The 16,907-nt window shown below is 46.3% G+C and overlaps 1 protein-coding gene across 1 annotated transcript in view; it reads left to right on the top strand.

The window, feature by feature from the left end:
• The first annotated feature begins 541 nt into the window (after positions 1–541).
• Positions 542–16,907, top strand: part of SCML4 (sex comb on midleg-like 4 (Drosophila)) — a 46,655-nt gene continuing 30,289 nt past the window's right edge. Inside the window, exons 1-4 of the mRNA XM_010085533.1 lie at positions 542–697; positions 8,816–8,945; positions 11,563–11,763; positions 14,697–14,891. Of these exons, the coding sequence (XP_010083835.1) occupies positions 542–697; positions 8,816–8,945; positions 11,563–11,763; positions 14,697–14,891 (682 nt within the window). The remainder of the gene's footprint in view (positions 698–8,815; positions 8,946–11,562; positions 11,764–14,696; positions 14,892–16,907) is intronic.

Genomic DNA, 16,907 nt, shown 5'->3' with positions numbered 1-16,907 from the left:
TTGCAGAAGCACAGAATCCGTTAAAAAATCAGGTTGGCAAGGACCTCAGGAGGTCATCTACTCCAAACCTCTCTGAAAGCAGGCACTGATGGGTGCCACTTCATCATGTGCCTTCATCACACTTATCTGCAGGATGCAGGGTTAAGGTGGCCACTGTGGGGTTTAGCTACGAGACATCTGCGATAGAGACTTCACCAGCTGACCCAGCTCCCTGCACTGTGTCCACAGTCAGCAGAGAGAAATGGGCACGACAAGGGTTTTGTCCCACTTTGAAGAAGCTGAGGCAGCTGTGGTCAGGCGAATCCCAGGCAGGAGTGCACATCTGTGGTGTATTTGTTACTGCTTTATGATTGACGGTAATAGAGAAAATGACAGCAAGAGAAAACGGAGTACTGCACTGCATTTGGATGACAAACTTAAAACCAAAAAATAACTAAAAAGCTCTTTTCTTTTTTTTCTTTCTCTCCCTTCTGGTTGATCAGCAGCCGCAGGGCAGATGAGCCACCTGCCGTGCCTGCCCCCGAGCCCGGTCCCCGGGGAGATGCAGTCCCCCAGAATGGTGGGGAGGAAGCGAGGGCGGCCCCCACTCCAGCCAGCGCCCATCAAAGTGGCCGTTCACAACCTCTACTCGGCCCCAGCCGGTGCTTTGCCGGTTGCGAAGATCCCAAAGAAGAGAGGGAGAAAACCCGGGCACAAGGTAGATACGTGATTTTCACACTCCTTCTCCACCTCCTGTGGGTTTTCATATATTTTCTCCTAGAATTTCAGGTGAAATACAGAAAAGGAGGCAAAGTTGTGCAAGTGTGGGGCAGAGCAATGCAAGAAAAGTAAGAGAAGCTGGCTTCTCTTCTACCTGAGCTGGTGAAAAACAGAGGGAATTTATTTTTTTTAAGTTATTTTAAGTTGTGTTGTTTGAAAATAACTTGTCTCCTGCAGTGCTGTGTGAGGTGGCTGCCCACCTCCTGGAAAGTGTTTCTCTCTCATTTGTCACTTTTTCTTCTGTCTCACTAACAGTGATTAGAAATGAAACAAAATGAAAGGAAAAGGAAAGGAATATGGAGGAATGGCAATAAAAGGAGAAAATAAAGCTGATTTCCAAAGGAAATAAAAAAGATACATTTTAGAAAGTAATGAGATTTTACTTGCTGAGGGAAAGGCAGTTTTGGTTATTTGTCTCCTCACTTTGGGGGAAAATCATGCCCATCTCTCAATGCAACCCAGGGGGGAGGCAGGGCTAAAGAAATAAAGAAACCCTGAGTGCCTTCAGCCCTTCACGTGCAGCCAGCGGGCTGGGGCTCTCCCACCACGTGCCCCCGAGTGGGCTCAGCACCATTGGGAGTGGGGCCACTGTTGCACCTCAGACGAGGCAAAAATGGGACCGCGATGCTGAGGGGAGGGAGGGGAGTTTATTCTGGGGAGTGAAAATTAGGTACAGTGCAGTGGCTTGCTCTGTTATTCTTTCCATCTCTGTCCGCAGCCAGCTAGGGGCACCACACGTTTGCTGCGCATGTTCCTTGTTTCTAATGGGTACAGACATGCAGTCTGTTACACAAGGAGGGCAAATTGATGACTGTTAGAAAATAATAGCTGCTTAAGTTCCTGATGTCAAAACAGAAAAGTGAATAACCCGAATGGTGCACGCACAGGGCCTGTCCCAGCCTTCCCTGGAGAAGGTCTTAACCCCAGGTGGTGCCTGGCTCTTCCCTGGGTCTCCCTGATTCACAGGATGCAGCAAGGCCCCCATGCGCAGTGCTGCCGGTTGAGCTCTGGGCACAGGGACCAAATGTCTCAGCTCCTTAGGTCTGGGCTTTATCGAGAGCAGGCTACCGTTATCGTTGCCTTTCTCTCCTTTTCACCTCCTGATAGACCTTCTTCTCCCTCCCATCCTCCCTCCTCTCTCTCTTCCAGGCAAGCTCTCCTCATCGCCCCTCTGCACCCCATTTCCACAATCCCCTACTCCTCTGCATCCCCCTGAGCAACACCTACTGCAGTGGCCATCAGTACATCAGCCCTTAATGCTTTCTCCTCATCTTCTGCCTTCTCCCATGTGTGTGTCTCCATGCTCTCCTTGCTTCATCTGTACTGCTTTCTTCTATGGAGCATGTGTTGAAAACAGACCTTGCATGGCTAAGAAACAGTTCCAGCTGCAGCTTCTCATTTCTTCTGAAAAGCCTTAAGTTTGGAAAAGTGAATGATAAAACACCAGTGGCCAAGCAGAGCCCACCTGACAGCAGGCTCAGGTGTTCCTTCTGGTATTGCCACAGAATTTTGTAGCGATAGTCCAAAACAGAGCTGCGTATCCAAACTGAGACTGGGGCAACTACTCTAGTGTTTTGTAAAATTTGGAGTATGGAAACACTTATTATTTTTCACTTTAGTATTAGGTTAAAAATCTGGAACAGAAATATCTGAATTGTTTTACTTGAGCTGCTTGTCATTACCAATAATTTAATAATTATCAATAAAGCTGGGTCACTTGTAGACTCTTTAGATCAAAACCATCCAAGTCTGGGATAATAATACTTTGGAGACATGGTGAAATGGAGTCCCTGAGAGGGTTAAGTGATTTGCAAAATACCACAATGACCTTGTATGCAGAGTTTTGGCAGACACCAGCCCTTCTACTCGTGCTTGTCTTGCTGGCCCCCATTACTTATTCCTGCATTTACATGATTTGTAATTTGAAAAAAAAAAAAAAAGCTGGGGAGTTTGTTTTGTTCTACCCTAAATGCATGCATCCACCTGTGAAAAAGCCTTTCACTAACCGCCACATATTTGTGTGCAGGAAAACCAAAAGGGAGACTTACGTTTTCTAAAATGCTGCAGTAACATTGCACTTCAGACCTAGGTGGCTGAGCAGTTGATTGCTGTTGCCCCCTCCTCTTCCAAAAGGAAGGTTTTCTCCCCACTGGGTACCACACACACCTCCTTCCCATCCCCAGGGACTTAGCAGGGAGGCAATGGCATCCCTCCTTTGGCAGTGAATCTGGAGTGATGTTATTTCTCAGTGAGTGATGGTGAGTAAAAAGACACCCTTTTATAATCGATGGCTTAAATTTCTGGAGCTGACATGCATGAGCTGTAGCATCCGAGGCATCTGTCCGGGTGCTGTTTATTTGCGCTGTAGGATTCGTACACCAAAGCATTTTCTGTGAGGCGCCTTTGTACGCTCTGTGCTGAGCTGAAGTGAACCCCTCTCCATCAAAAACCCTTCCCCAGCGCAAGTCAAAGATCATATTTTTTGATGGAGAACTCTAGCTTGATTTAATTAGCTTGCTAATTGTATGACTTTCAGATACCATGAGACTTAAATGCATTTAAAAAAATTGCTCCCTGCCCAAATGGCAGGCGACCAAATTCTTTATAGCAAACAGATAGCTGAATTATTACAGAACAGATGGAAAAATACTTCTGAATTTTTAGCAAACTAGGAATTTAAAGCCTAGATTTAAATTTATTTTGACCGAGATGTGAATAACAGACATTTTTAATCACATGCTCTTTATAGCCAGATGACCCATTGCCTGTTTTCATTGATATTAAAGCAAATATATGCATCTTTCTAAAATGACATTTCATCACGCTTCATCACTAAGCAAAGTCCTTTTCCCTGCTATCTTGTTTATTTTTTCATAGCTTTGGTTATAAAATTTCATCAGCTGTTTTTCCAAAAACTGTTTTGTACCTGATGCAGAGCTATTTGCCATAAAATGCTACATTTTCCCTAAATACAATATTCTTTCTGACTGTCTAAATCTCATTAGGAAAAAGTCTATTCTGGCAGGCAGGGGGATGGTTAATAGATGGCTCGGTTTTATTCCTCTGGCTGTAAGTGATGGGCAGCCCCAAAGAGCCACCCCTAAAGCCTGTACAAGGGAAGGCCGCGTTGGCATCCTAGGGGGATTCACAGTGTTAGAGAACATTGGATTGACATGGGTGTGGGGCTGTGATATAGCCTTAGATTTCAAGGTTGCACACGTTCATCTTAATGTTACCTGCCTGATTCACTGCAAAACACTTAGGGAATGTAGGAGGCTGTGCGCAGACTCCCCTGCATCATTTGCTGTGCAGAAGAAAGGTCTTACATGACACAAGAAGAAATGGTGGTAATGGCCTTGAACTGTGTTTTGCCTTTGCCAGCACAGTACTGACCCCTCTTTGCCCCAGTGACTCAAATGAACTCAGATTTGCCTTGTGCTGAGCCCCTTCACCTGCACCCAAATGCACAGAGAGTGCAAGGTATAGCCAAGGACCCCAAAACATGTACTCTGATGCTTGGTGCTTCCCTGGTGCAGGTTTAATGGCACCTTTCTGCCCAGCCATTGGAAGCCCACAAGGCAGGACCAGGCTGGCTAGGCACTCACCTTGGTGCACATCTGGGTGCACATCTGCAGGGGCTGGAGGTGGTTTTCTCTTCAGCAGCAAAAGCTCTTGTGGCCAGGCCATGCCTTTGCCCTCCTGGCTGGAAGGACACAGGCCCACAGGGACAGGGTGAGCTCCAGACTTTTCTAGAAAATGTTTTGTCAGGACAATGGTCAATTTGTACAGGGGAACTAGGACCCATAAAGATGAGGACCTATGATCTAAGTGGTTTAAGAAAAGTACAGGGAAAATTTGCATCAAGGTTCACCTTGTTTCTTCCTTGTGTATTTTATTATACAAGCTGGCAGATAACTTTTTAAGAAGAAAGAAAATCTATCTTGGAAATGTTCTTCCCCCTGTTTCACTTTTTTTGGTGTGGGATGACAGAAATACCAGCTAGATGAATCCTGACTGCTCTGAAGTGATGTGCAGGTTGTAACAGAAATTCCAGGACTCAACAGGGTCCTCCCTGTCCACCGTCGCTGCACACTCAGACGAGCCTGCAGCCAACATCAATGGCACAAAAGCCCACACTCTCTGCATCTAATGAAGTGTGATTTTGGTGAAGTAGACACACTTATTTCCTACCCTAAACCCCTGATCAGTTTTCTCTGATCTCTTTTCCATGGTATAAGGTCCATAAGAGTGGGGCAGTTGGTTGTACATCTTGTTTTAAAACAACCATTGCCTTTTATATCTCATGCTGGGCATAGTAAAACTTATGGTATTTGATATTCAAAAGCTGATTCAAACTCCTTACTGTGAGGATTTCCCAAAGTGCTCAGACAGATTTTCTCTTACTCCTTTTCTCTCTCTTTCTCTCTTCTTCACCGCTTTTTTTTTCCATTTTCATGCATATGTGCTCCCTACTGCCAAGCTCTCAGTCAGCTGGTAGGTTGGGTTGGCTTTTTGATAGAAAAGGCTCAGTCCAAGAAAAGACATCTTTAAATTAAATACTTGGAGATATACACTTAGTGATATTCAGGGGCTATGCTGGGTTTCAGTGTCCAGAAGGTATTTAAGCCGTGTTTGCTACTGTACTGTCTCCTGTAACCATGCATTGTTTTATTTTGATCTAATGAAGGCACATTCTGTGCTACCCCTAATAAAATGGCATTTATCTTTTTCTAGAGGCTGTAGAGCACATACTGTTGCAATTAAGTTTGCAGTAAACTGTTCTATAAAACAGCAAACTGCCAAGAAGGAGCTTCCAAACTAGAGAGTTTAGGCAAGTCTTGCTCTCTGTTTATTTGCTCTTGAACATAAGCCTGCCTGGGCCCCCAGGACCCAAGGAACAGGTGGAGAAAGAGGTCTGCTGGGCACTGTCCCACCTCCACTGCGCTGACAGTGCTGGTAGGGCAGCGCACACAGATACTGCACCAGGCTCAAGGACTGGAGGGGGGACTCGTGCACCTGTGTTTGGGGCCACAGGGCTGTGAGCCAATAAGGGGCCTATGGAGCCAACACGCAAGTGAAGCAGAAGTTATCAGGTGTGCTGTCTTCACAAGAGTATACATATGGATGTGTGCATGTGTGATTGCATAAATATATGTGTGTATATATGTATGTACAAGTATATATGCATTTATCTATATAAATGTATATACTTGTATATCTCTGTATATACTGTTTAAAAACACACACATGCATATATGTGTTTATTATCTATGCATACACGTGCATGATCAAAAGCAAGCCCAGAAGACTAGCATAAGGGCTACTCAAACGTTTCACAGTGCCAGCCCAATTCACCATAGAAAAGTGAGTCATCAACTTGTTGCTACAGAAAAAACCCAACCCTTGCTGCTTCTCACCTTCCCACATGGGATAAAGCCCAAAGTGGATTGGGTCCTTGATTTTTGAAACACTGTTCTCCTCCAATTTATTTTAATTGCTGAAAACAAACTGACAGTGCTTTGCTGCTGGTCTCTCCTGACCTCAATCTGAAGGCAAGACGACCCTATAAAAACAGGACAACACAGGCAGGTGAGGATTGGCATTAGCCAGGGGCCAGCTCAGGGTCCCTAGTCCCCTGTGGCTGCCATGCAGCAGCTGTCTCGCCAAGTGTATACGTTTGCACACAGTCCTGCAACTTATGACCACAGCTGCTCTGCAGTGAGTCAGCCTGAGCCTGGCCATGTTATTTTGGGTGTCTCTGCTCATGCACAGGGACAAACCCCACCCAACTCACTGAGCGCAAACCCTGTGCTGGGACCCATGTGCATGTGAACCAGCTCACCTACCTCAACCTCTTGGGCCTTTGCTGACAGGTGCCCTGTCTGTATTGGGATGCTGTAGCTACTCCAAAAAACAAAAGGCTTTTTAAAAAAAAGCACCCCAAGCAAAAGAGGAATTTTTAATAGCCATGTATGTTTAAGCTGCATAGCCCCTTGTCATTAAATATATTTGAAAAAACAAATTTGGCATAATTCAGTAATGGACTGAACAGCTCAGCTTAGTCTCAGGAAAATATTTAAGCCATTTGTTAAGTTTAAGGACTTTCAAGACCCTCCTGTCTTTCCCTGAGTTGGATCTCTTAAACCTCTTGGTCTTTCCTATTTTACCTAAGCTTATCTGTACTTCTCCAACAATATAGTGTCCTGAATAGCAGTGAGCAGGGCATCACTAACATCACAGCTACCTTCTAAACACACAAACAAATGGAGCCACTTCCCAAAATGCCAATGTACAGTATTTCAGTCCCACCACTCTGCATCACAAACCTTAAAAATTGTGGAATGACTTCACCTCTCTTAATTCTTACTTCCATTACGGAGATAAAATCCATTGCTTGTCTTAGCTTCACCTATTAACCATTTGCTCCCTTGTTCAGCCTTTCAGCCCTGGCCAACTTAGTCCACTCCAGGGCTGGAGAGGCAGTGGCATCCCTGTGGAGTTCCTGCCTGGCACTTCTGAGAGTGGTGGGATACAGCCTCTGCCCCAGGCACCAAACAGGAGATGGTGCCACAGTGAGGAGCCAGCTCTTATTTCTAGCTGGGCTTTTTGTGCCCATCTTTACACAAAAGCTACTTTGAGGGAAACTCTAGGTTGCCAAAAGCAGGAAATTCAGGAAGGGCTTGGTGGAAATCTGGCAAGCAGAAATCACATCCCTCTCAACAAAGATGGCCATTTTGTTTGTTTTGATGTCCCAGCACAGACTACCATGCTACTGAAAGCAAGAGAGACCCTGAATTCCCTCTTAGTGAAGCCCTTGCTGGGATAAGCCAGTAACTTGAAAGTGATCTAAATTCCCAAAGCTTTAATGATAAAAACCTCACTTAGTTTTTATCATCCTTCCCTCTCCCTTCCCCAGCTTTCTGTTTTTACCATTACACTGAAACAGTGAACATTATTTTAGACAGTTGTAATCATAATCATGGACAATGTCTGTGTCCAAAATGACCTCAGCTCTCTGTCAGGACTTGCTCAAAGTTTGGGTTTGTAGCTAGCAGCCTGGCTTCATTTCTACCTAAAATGTACTTTACACACCATTTCCAGCTTGGGTGTAAGCTCTGAGAAAAGCAATACTCTTTCAAAATTTAACAGGGCTAAAAATTGCCTTTCATTCTTACGCTTGTCACTTACAGCATTTTTACCTTTGGACACTGAAAAACAACAACAACAACAAAATCGCCTACTAGAAGAACAGGTCAGCGGAGTATATGTAAATATATAAACCAGGCAGCTGTGTGCCTGACTCTCTGCTTTCCCTCACTTCCCGTTGTAGTGAAAGAAAAAGTGAGAGTAGTACCTTCAGGTCACATCCATCATGTCAGTCCTTTATAATTATGAGGACCTGATCATCCCTTGACTGGGGAGATGTTGCCAGGTACTGGCAGCATAAAGATGTAGTGATATTGCACCATAAATTCCCATCGTGTTCCACTTCTCCAAGCTGGGCTGCAGGTCACGAAGATTACTGGGTGCAACAGTGCAGCAGTTTGTATTTACTATCTGGTAATAACACACTATGGACCACGGTCTGAGCTTATTTACACGGGTGTCAGCCCCAAGTAGCCTCTTGGTGCCACTGGATTTACAGAAAATTTACATCCCTGTACCAAGAGCAGAATTTGGCCCTAAATTATGATGTAGTTAAAAACCCTGTGTTTCTGAGTTGCGAAGAATTGTTTACACCCACATGAAATGGGTTGTAAAATGCCATTGCACTGATTTGTTAGAGTGTTACACCCAATTTGCTCAGGTGTAAATAACTGCCCAGTGGGTGGCATAATATTTGCATCCTGTAACTTAAGGCGTTGCTGTCTGCTGCAAATCAGTCAGGCTTCAGGTTCCAGTATCCTCCCAGGAGCAGAGTGGATGCTCCTGGCCTGGAGAAAGTGATGCAACAGCAGATTGCTAATGAGTGGGAGTTCATGGGGAATAGCATATACAGAATAAAACTGGAATATCCTGTGTATATTTTCATTGCCCAACTGGTTACTTTTTGCAGCTGAAGTCTCGTGTCCTGATGACTCCCTTACCGATCTCTCCTCCAAGAAGCACACCGGAACCGGATAGTAGTTCAATCCCCCAGGATGCAGCTACGATACCCAACTCGGCCATCCCACAGGCTCTCACAGGTACCCAGCCTCAAATGCTCCTTGGCCAAGGGGTGAGCAGGAACCACGGGTTGACAGCCAGATGCTGCGCTTTTGGGAACAGGCAGAGCTCATGAAGATGGGGTGTTTGCAAATTAGACTGATGGCCAGTGACAAAAATCACAGATGTCCTGCAAGACTATATTTTGACTGCCATGTGTCAAGTTTAGTGGAGACCTCAGATCCATTCCTCTTGAAATGTGGACATCAACGTCCCATGGATGCTACCATTTTATACCCAACACTTACTGCATCAAATGTGTTGCAATGACCAGAATAAACCTCAGTGTGAACATGAAACATCTGTTACAGCTGTAGAGAAAAGGACAGAGGAGGCATAGTCTGACTGTAGGCAGGGTTTAGCCAGCATGTAAACCCCAGTGCCTTATAGCAACAGTGAGACCTGGTCATTTCTGGCTGTAGTCAAGGAAAACAGACTTATTCCTTTTTTTTTTGTTACGTTACCAGGAGAAACATAGGTCAATGCTTTTAAACTGATGTAAATGAGAAGAAAATCAACAAGACAGTTGATTTACCCTGAGATTTCAGAAGACAAATGGATTAGATAACATTAGAATCTAAACACAACACATACATTCCATTATTTCTTAGCTGGGATGCACAGAGGAGAAGTTTCCCATCTGCTCTGGTAGCAGAATGATACTAAACATGGTGATGATGACAATAATAATATATTTTATTCTCATTTATCCCTTCACATGCAAAGACCGCAAAGTGCTTGGCAAACATCAGACAAGTGGCATTTCATAGTGCTTCCCTGAGAGATGTGCCCAGTGCTGCTTTTGGAGAGGGAAAAGGAGGCACAGTCTACCAGCCCCACCAGGCTGGCTGCAGAGGCAGAGGCTCTGTGGGTCATTTCAGGCTCTGCAGATGCAGCACTTCACACCTCTGTCTGCCCGTCCCCATGCTGCCAGCACCTTTTCTCCCAGCACCTTCCCAATGCTGCATGTAGGCTGCCATCAGAGCAGGGTTTGCAGGAGGTGGAGGCAGGCTCAAGCCAGTTTTTACCTCCTTGTCTGTACTAAAGGGACCATAGGGCCCCTGCTCCACAGCGAGGGACCCAGCACACTGCCTGGAGGCTGCAGTGTCCCTCCTGCAACCAAGCACCACAAAAAACCAGCAGCTTTTCATAGCAAAAGCAACACCCTGCAGATGCGGTGATGTTTGGCGTGGTGGCACGCTGGGAAAGCTGCACCCTGACAGCCCCCTGCAATTCCTGCATGCTGCTGCTGTCTTTTGGTGCATTAGTCCTTTGTTTGGCACTTTGAAGGTGTAAAGGGCTCTGTAATGATAAGTATGATTGCTATTATCCTCTTGTTTACGCAGGATATACTGCTTGACCCCCTTCTGCTGTTTAGTGAGAGATGTGGTAGCAGAGTGCGCTGTGACAGTTGCACTAGATTTTCATTACGGTGATGCAGACTGTAAATTATTTCCAACTTTACACAGCTGTCATCATGTCCTGCACTCTGCTTGATGGTTTTTTTTGGTCACATATCTGATTTCTGTCAAAGAATAATGTTATATTGTCTGAGAGATGACAGCTTGAGCACACTCATCCAGCTATTATAATATGTCTCACTTTAGCCTGACTTTAGGCTGTGCCTTAGTCACCCTTAGTTACCACGGTGTTATCTCTGCTTCCTCTGAGATGCAGTTAGCCTCAGCCACGCTTAAAGTAAGTTCACGCTAGTGAGAGGAGAACACTGATTTTTTTGTCTGTTGATGGCATGTAGAAAACACTGCCTTTGCAGGCATTTCTGTATGACAGGAGACGTGTAGGGCTTGGCTGCGGAGAGGGTGGGGCATCCCTCGCTGACCTCCTGTGCAGCACAGTCGTGTGGCTGTGGTCCCAAACGGGGATTTAGCTCTGAACATGATGTAGTTTCCCTCAATGCGATGCAGTCTGTAGGGTGCTGGGTTGGACACGGGGGTCAGGAAGCTCCCAAAGACCAGAGTCCCTGCCATTGCACTGTGCAGCTCAGCATAAATTACTCTCCAGAAATTACAACTGCATGAAGGTCAGAAGCAGCAAGGAGCCAAATTCTCTTAAAACTCATCTCAGAGCAGTGCTTCTCAAAGGGCCTCTCAATAAACCAATCTAAAAACACATAGAGAACAAAAAATAAACCCAAAACATCCTCAGGCTGGAGTTTACCCATTTCTGTAAGGTCACCCCTGCTAGTCACTGTCCTGGGCTCCCTGGGCATGGTTTCTGCTCACCAGCTGGATGTACAAGGTAGTCTGCAGGAGAGCAGACCGCAGGCACACAGAGCGGCTTTCAGGAGCTTCTTTAGTTGCTTGTACCTTATCCTCACCTGTGACACTGAGCAAAGCCCAAACTCAGCGCACTTCACCTAGGCAATGGGTGATCAGTGCAAGGACACCCGGCTGTGCCATCACGAATGGCAATGGTTGATCAGTGCAAGGACACCTGGCTGGGCCATCACAAATGCCTGCAATTCACCAGCGAATGGATGAGCTCATGATATAAATGGAAATGTTTGAAGCTAGCATTTGCTCAGAGGCTCTCAGGGCCATTTTTGTAGTAACCTTGTTGGTATTTTTGTGCCTGCAGTCTGCATTTACATCAACAAGCAAGCCAACCTGGGGCCGTACCTTGACAGAAAAAAAGTGCAGCAACTGCCCGAGCACTTTGGGCCGGTGAGGCCGCCGGCAGCCCTGCAGCAGGCGGTACAGGCCTGCATCGACTGCGCCCTCCAGCAAAAGGCTGTCTTCTCCCTCATCAAGCAGGGCTATGGAGGCGAGATGGTGTCAGGTAAAGCATTCTTGTTAGGGGTTTGTAGCCCACTGGGAAGTGTTTGAAATCTTAACCTGATCCCCAGACCTGACTGCCCTAGCCATCCCGTTCACACCAGTGGGCTGGCAACTGGCCGTGAACATTGCGTTGGCCTTTGTAAAATGAGCTGCTGCTGAAGGAATTGCCCTGGTGTCAGAAGAAAGTGTCTTGGTAAAGAGCATTGCAGCAATGATTTCAGGGGAAGAATAGGGCTAGCTCCAGAGCCCTGCACTTTGAGGCCAGCCCTGTGCGCTGAGCTTTTCATGTTGCCGTACGAGGATCAGTGGCACTGCGAGCCCATGTCTTGCTATGTGTTGGTCTAAAGGAAAATTCTCATAGAGTTCAACTGTGAGTGTATCGTCTGCCTGCAGTTCATGAGCCAAACCTGCTCTCAGCTGTAAGAGTTGCAAAAGTCCCATGGCAGTTGCCTATAGAGCAGGACCATGCAAAAGTATTGGAGAGAATCAGAGATCAGAGGGAACTTCCCAGGAGCTCCTCATCTTCCCACAGTGACACTTCTCACTGTGTCCCGATGAGTCTCCCGTGTCCCACGCTGAATGCCCTGGCCTGGCTCTCCGACTGAACATGAACTTTTCTTTTAATCACAGCAAAAGTTTTGTGTCACAACACTGTTTTAGCACCTGGGGATGCAGTGGGAATGAAACAATGATGGGAATATGGGAACGATGCTCTCTAGTGAGCTGCCATGGGTGAGTCAGGCATGAACACGAAGCCAAGGATCGCAAGTCCAATCAGTTCTGCAGGGACCACATCAGCTCAGCTGTGCCATTGGGACCCTCCTGTGTGGGAGCCCATGCTCTGGCCCGCTGTGCAGCATATAAATCCTGCTTCCTCCCTCTCCTCTGTTTCTCTCTAATCACAGGTGTTCCTTCCCTAAGGGGCATCAGAAATACTCTAAGAATGATCCAGATTTGTTCACAGAAACATGAGACTGAAGCAATTTAGTACAAAGCCTTATTTTTGCCTGGTTCTGTGCTGCATATATGCCTTTTATTATAAGCAGGAGAGTCATGTTGTGCACCAAGCCTGCCAAACCCCTGGGTCTCATTTCCTCTAAGCTGGCTCAGCTTCAGGTACCTGAGCTACAAGCACCTGGTCAACACCGCTCCCAACTTCATGCTTCTTGTAATCATTGAGGAGGGGTGAATGGCCTCTTAGTTATGCTGTGGTTCTGAGATTGCAGCTCGCTCCCAGCCCAGCAGCAGCTCAGAAAGATTTTGTCATGGGCTTTCTAATCTTCCCATGGCTTGGCTCACAGATGTTCATCTGACTGTGGAGCATGATATCTTACATCAGCTCAGGCCAGCAGGAAATCTGTGAAGTTATCCCAAAGAGTATAAGCCTAACATTGCAATTTATAGTCGTTAGTAGTGACTGGAGGCTGTAGGACTGGAAAAAAACCTTCCAGGTGGTGGAGTTCGGACAGCTGTATCATGTAGTCCTCCCTGCAAACCTGTTGACACCTGAATGTGTCCTGCTACAATTGATCCTGGTGGGTCTGTTGTGACCTCTCCCCCTGTCTCATGGCTTGGACCTATGCCCTTTGTGATTCCTGGCTAAATATATTTCCTGACAGCTTTGTCCAGAAATCTTAATTGCTCTGCTCTCACCCTTGAGTTCAATCATAGATGTATTTCTAGAGAGCAATCCTAATCCTGCTAGGCTGAAACACATGGTTTCTTTCAGGTCCTCTCTGCACTGTGAGGAAGATCACTGGATTAATGACAGAAGTGCAAGTGACTTCCCGCAGCCCCACGTAGCAAAGATGGTGATGGCTGCAGTGTGACAGGGAAACTTTCTGTTCCTTTAACATAGCTGTTGCCTGCCTGTGCACCTCTTCAAGTGTGAATTTACCCTTCTCAAACCTGGATGACCAGAATGGTGGCCATCAGTCCAGCTCAGGTTTCACCAGGATTTTATATAGTGGAATTGACACTCCCTTGTCTCTCCTGGAAATGCTTTGTTCAATACCTCCTTAAAATAGATCTGACTTTTTCCTTACTGCGTCACCTTGGTGGCTCATGGGCATATGGTGAGCCTGTCCCATCGTTTTTCCTCCCATCAGGTCATGTTGAGCCTCCTCAAAAAATTGTGGATTGCCATGTACTTTCTAGTATTTTTTCCCACCCATTTTTATTATTGCAGAGCTCAAGATTGTCCAGTCCTCTCTGTGTGATCTCCCAGTCCTCTCCTCCATTGATAATGCCTTCTATCTTACAGCATCAACAAAATGTTTTTGTACTAGCATGGACCACCACCAGTTCCTCTCCAGTGCTTGGGGTTTCCTGCCAGCAGAGCCTGTTGTCATCTCCTGACCCACCTTTCATGTGCAATAATTTCCAGTTTAACAAGATTTTGGATGCTTTACTTAATTACAGATAGACCACAACTACCAGTCTTCCCTGACTTATAAATGCAGTTAAATCACTAAATAAAGATCCATCATGCAGCTGGTAGCCTCTCTTCAGTACAATCCGGGTACCTTTTATTCACTGACAGCCATGTCTTTAATTCTTATCTCCCCATTGTCTTTTAAAACCTTGGGTATTGCTGAAGTCAGCCTAATGGCCCATCATTGGCAGATCACTTTCTTTCCCCTTCCTTAGACCAGGGTATCATAATTGCCTCTTTCCAATCATACTATACAGTTTTCAGTTGGATGCATATATTAGAAATCCTTGCACTGATGGCCATGCCAGTTGGCATCTTTCAGCACCCCAGGGGGAAGGTGATCTGGGTCACACAAACTCAGTTCCTTAAGCTCTTCCATTTTGTTTTGTACTGCAGGTGGGGTAATTAGGTAAAACATTTTAAGGCATACAAATACTTGTCTGAAATCTTCCTCCTGCCATGCATCCCCAGGTATTGAATTGCTCCTGCTTGCCTTCCAGTTTCAGCTTCCTTTGAGGGGAAGCAGCATCTCCTGAGCCTGCTGGTAGTGAACAGCATCGGGTATGTCCTGCGCTTCCTGAAGAAGCTCTGTCGCAGCCTCTTGTGTGACAATCTCTTCAGCAACCAGCCTTTCCAGCAGTACAACGCCATGTCAGAAAGCCCAGAGGTGTATGAAAACAGACGGATGGAGGCAGGTAGGCTGCTTGATCAACTTGGGCTCAAGATTTAACAGGGCTGAAGAAACGACTGTCTTTTTTTTGTCCTGTACTGCATATGCTAGAGAACTGCAGGTCCCTGTGGAAGCTTTCCAGAGGGAGGCAGAGAGCTGATTTGTATTTTTCACAATAGCAATAGAGGAGGCTTTCAGGTGAGAACCACTGTGTTGAGGAACCCCAGCAGCAGTATGGACTTTTTAAAAATTATTTTATATCTCTTCATGTCTTTTATCTCTTTTCCTAAGGAAACAAGTCTCGTGTTAACCCATTGTCCTTATTTCTGTCTCTCCCATAGCTTTTGGCCCCCTTAACCATACCTGGCCCTGGGATAAAAGCCTCAAAGGGATTAAGTTCCTTCAGGTTTCAGACAGGTGGGAAGGTAGAGGGGAAATTTCTCTATCCAACTCAACCACCATATTAGACACTGAAAGATCTCCACTGACTACCAAGCCTCCTCTGCTTGCAGACCTGCCACAGAGTGTTGCCCAGACCCCTCTGCTCCCATGACCCTTCTGGTCATGCACCACCTTGGCTTGTTGGCTGCAGTGAGAGGTGGGAGGCCAAGTGAGAGTGTGGACCCCAGCCCACACTTTGGTGTTACCGCAACATGAATAGGAAATCGCTGCCATAATGGGAATGCTCTGACTCGGCACTGCCCCAGCACTTCATTACCTGTGTGCTTCCCCACTTGGACACTGCTTGTTTTAAGGATCACTTGCAAAGCAGCACGGTCTGCCTTCACTCAGGGTTACCTCTTACCAGGCGAGGGGAGAAAGCCACTTGCAGCAATGCAGTTTTGGGTCAGTGCCGTTAGCATAAATCTAAGGTAACATTATTAGCTGTAGCGCACTCAGTCTGGATCCTGATCTGTAACATCCACCTGTGATTGTAAACCTAGATGAGAATTGTGACTGCTAAGGGGTTTGCTTTGCTACTTGTGAGAGCATTTCTACGAGCTTAAAATGCCTATGGTCACGAGCAAGGTCCCTGCCTTAGTGCTTGACCATGTGGGGTGAAGCCTGGAGTGGCTGTGGTGTGGGGCAGATGTACCCAAGGATGGTGGTGGTCCAGACAGGCACCTGCCCCAAGCAGCACCAGGCTCCCAGGTGGGCAGCACACCTAGTCTTCCTTCTTGCCCACACACCAGCATGCTGGGATGGGGTGCCGGCCCTGTGCAGACCCCGTGGAGCTGGGATATGCCTGCAGCTTCATCTGCAACCAGTAGCCTGGAAGCTGCCCTCAGCCCTACTATGGACATTGCAAAAGTTAGTTTAGAAAAAAGAAAGATGCAAAGTTATGGCCCTGAACCTCCACTTCACCTGCAGGCTACCTCCTCATTTAGATTATTTTTTCCTTCTCTTTTATTAACAACACTGGTTGTTTGGGGAGCACACTGTCTCTCATGCATTCAGTTTAAAGGTAGCTACATGCTGGCAGCTGAGAGAAAGGTGTTTTAGTGTCCACAATTATGATCCACAAATCGCTTGTCTGACAGGAAGATCCTAAGTGTGTGCTTCGCCCACCGAAGCTGGGAGTGGGCTGTGCACAGAGTTCAGAAATTGCCTTTTTGTGCAAGGAAATCCAGCTGCCACTGGGGAAAAAAGGCAGGAACCCAGATTGAAAAGCAATGGTTTTTTTCCTCTGGACTAGGACATTTGCAGTAACCTGTATGTTTCTGAGAGGTCAAGGGATTTCTGTAGCACTGAGTGATTGCAGCCCAGGAGGCCTGGCATTTGTGTTTGCATTTGCATTTTAATTTGCATGTACATTTGCATTTACTTTTGCATGGTAAGGCTGTATGTGAGGGAAGGCAACTCCACAACTGAAGCTTTTACAGTGGGTGTTACACTGTGAGCAGTGCCGTCCCTGCATAATTTCAATGCAGATGTCCCTGACACCATTACCACTGGCTCTGCTCAGCTACTGAGGAAGGGGCAAAAATAATATTTTGCCCCAGACCAGGCAGGAGACATGGATGTGGCAAAGGCTTCTCTT

This window comes from Pterocles gutturalis, unplaced genomic scaffold, assembly GCF_000699245.1.
Source record: "Pterocles gutturalis isolate BGI_N339 unplaced genomic scaffold, ASM69924v1 scaffold6870, whole genome shotgun sequence".
Classification (NCBI taxonomy): Eukaryota; Metazoa; Chordata; class Aves; order Pterocliformes; family Pteroclidae; genus Pterocles; species Pterocles gutturalis.
This window is presented reverse-complemented; position numbering and strand designations above follow the sequence as displayed.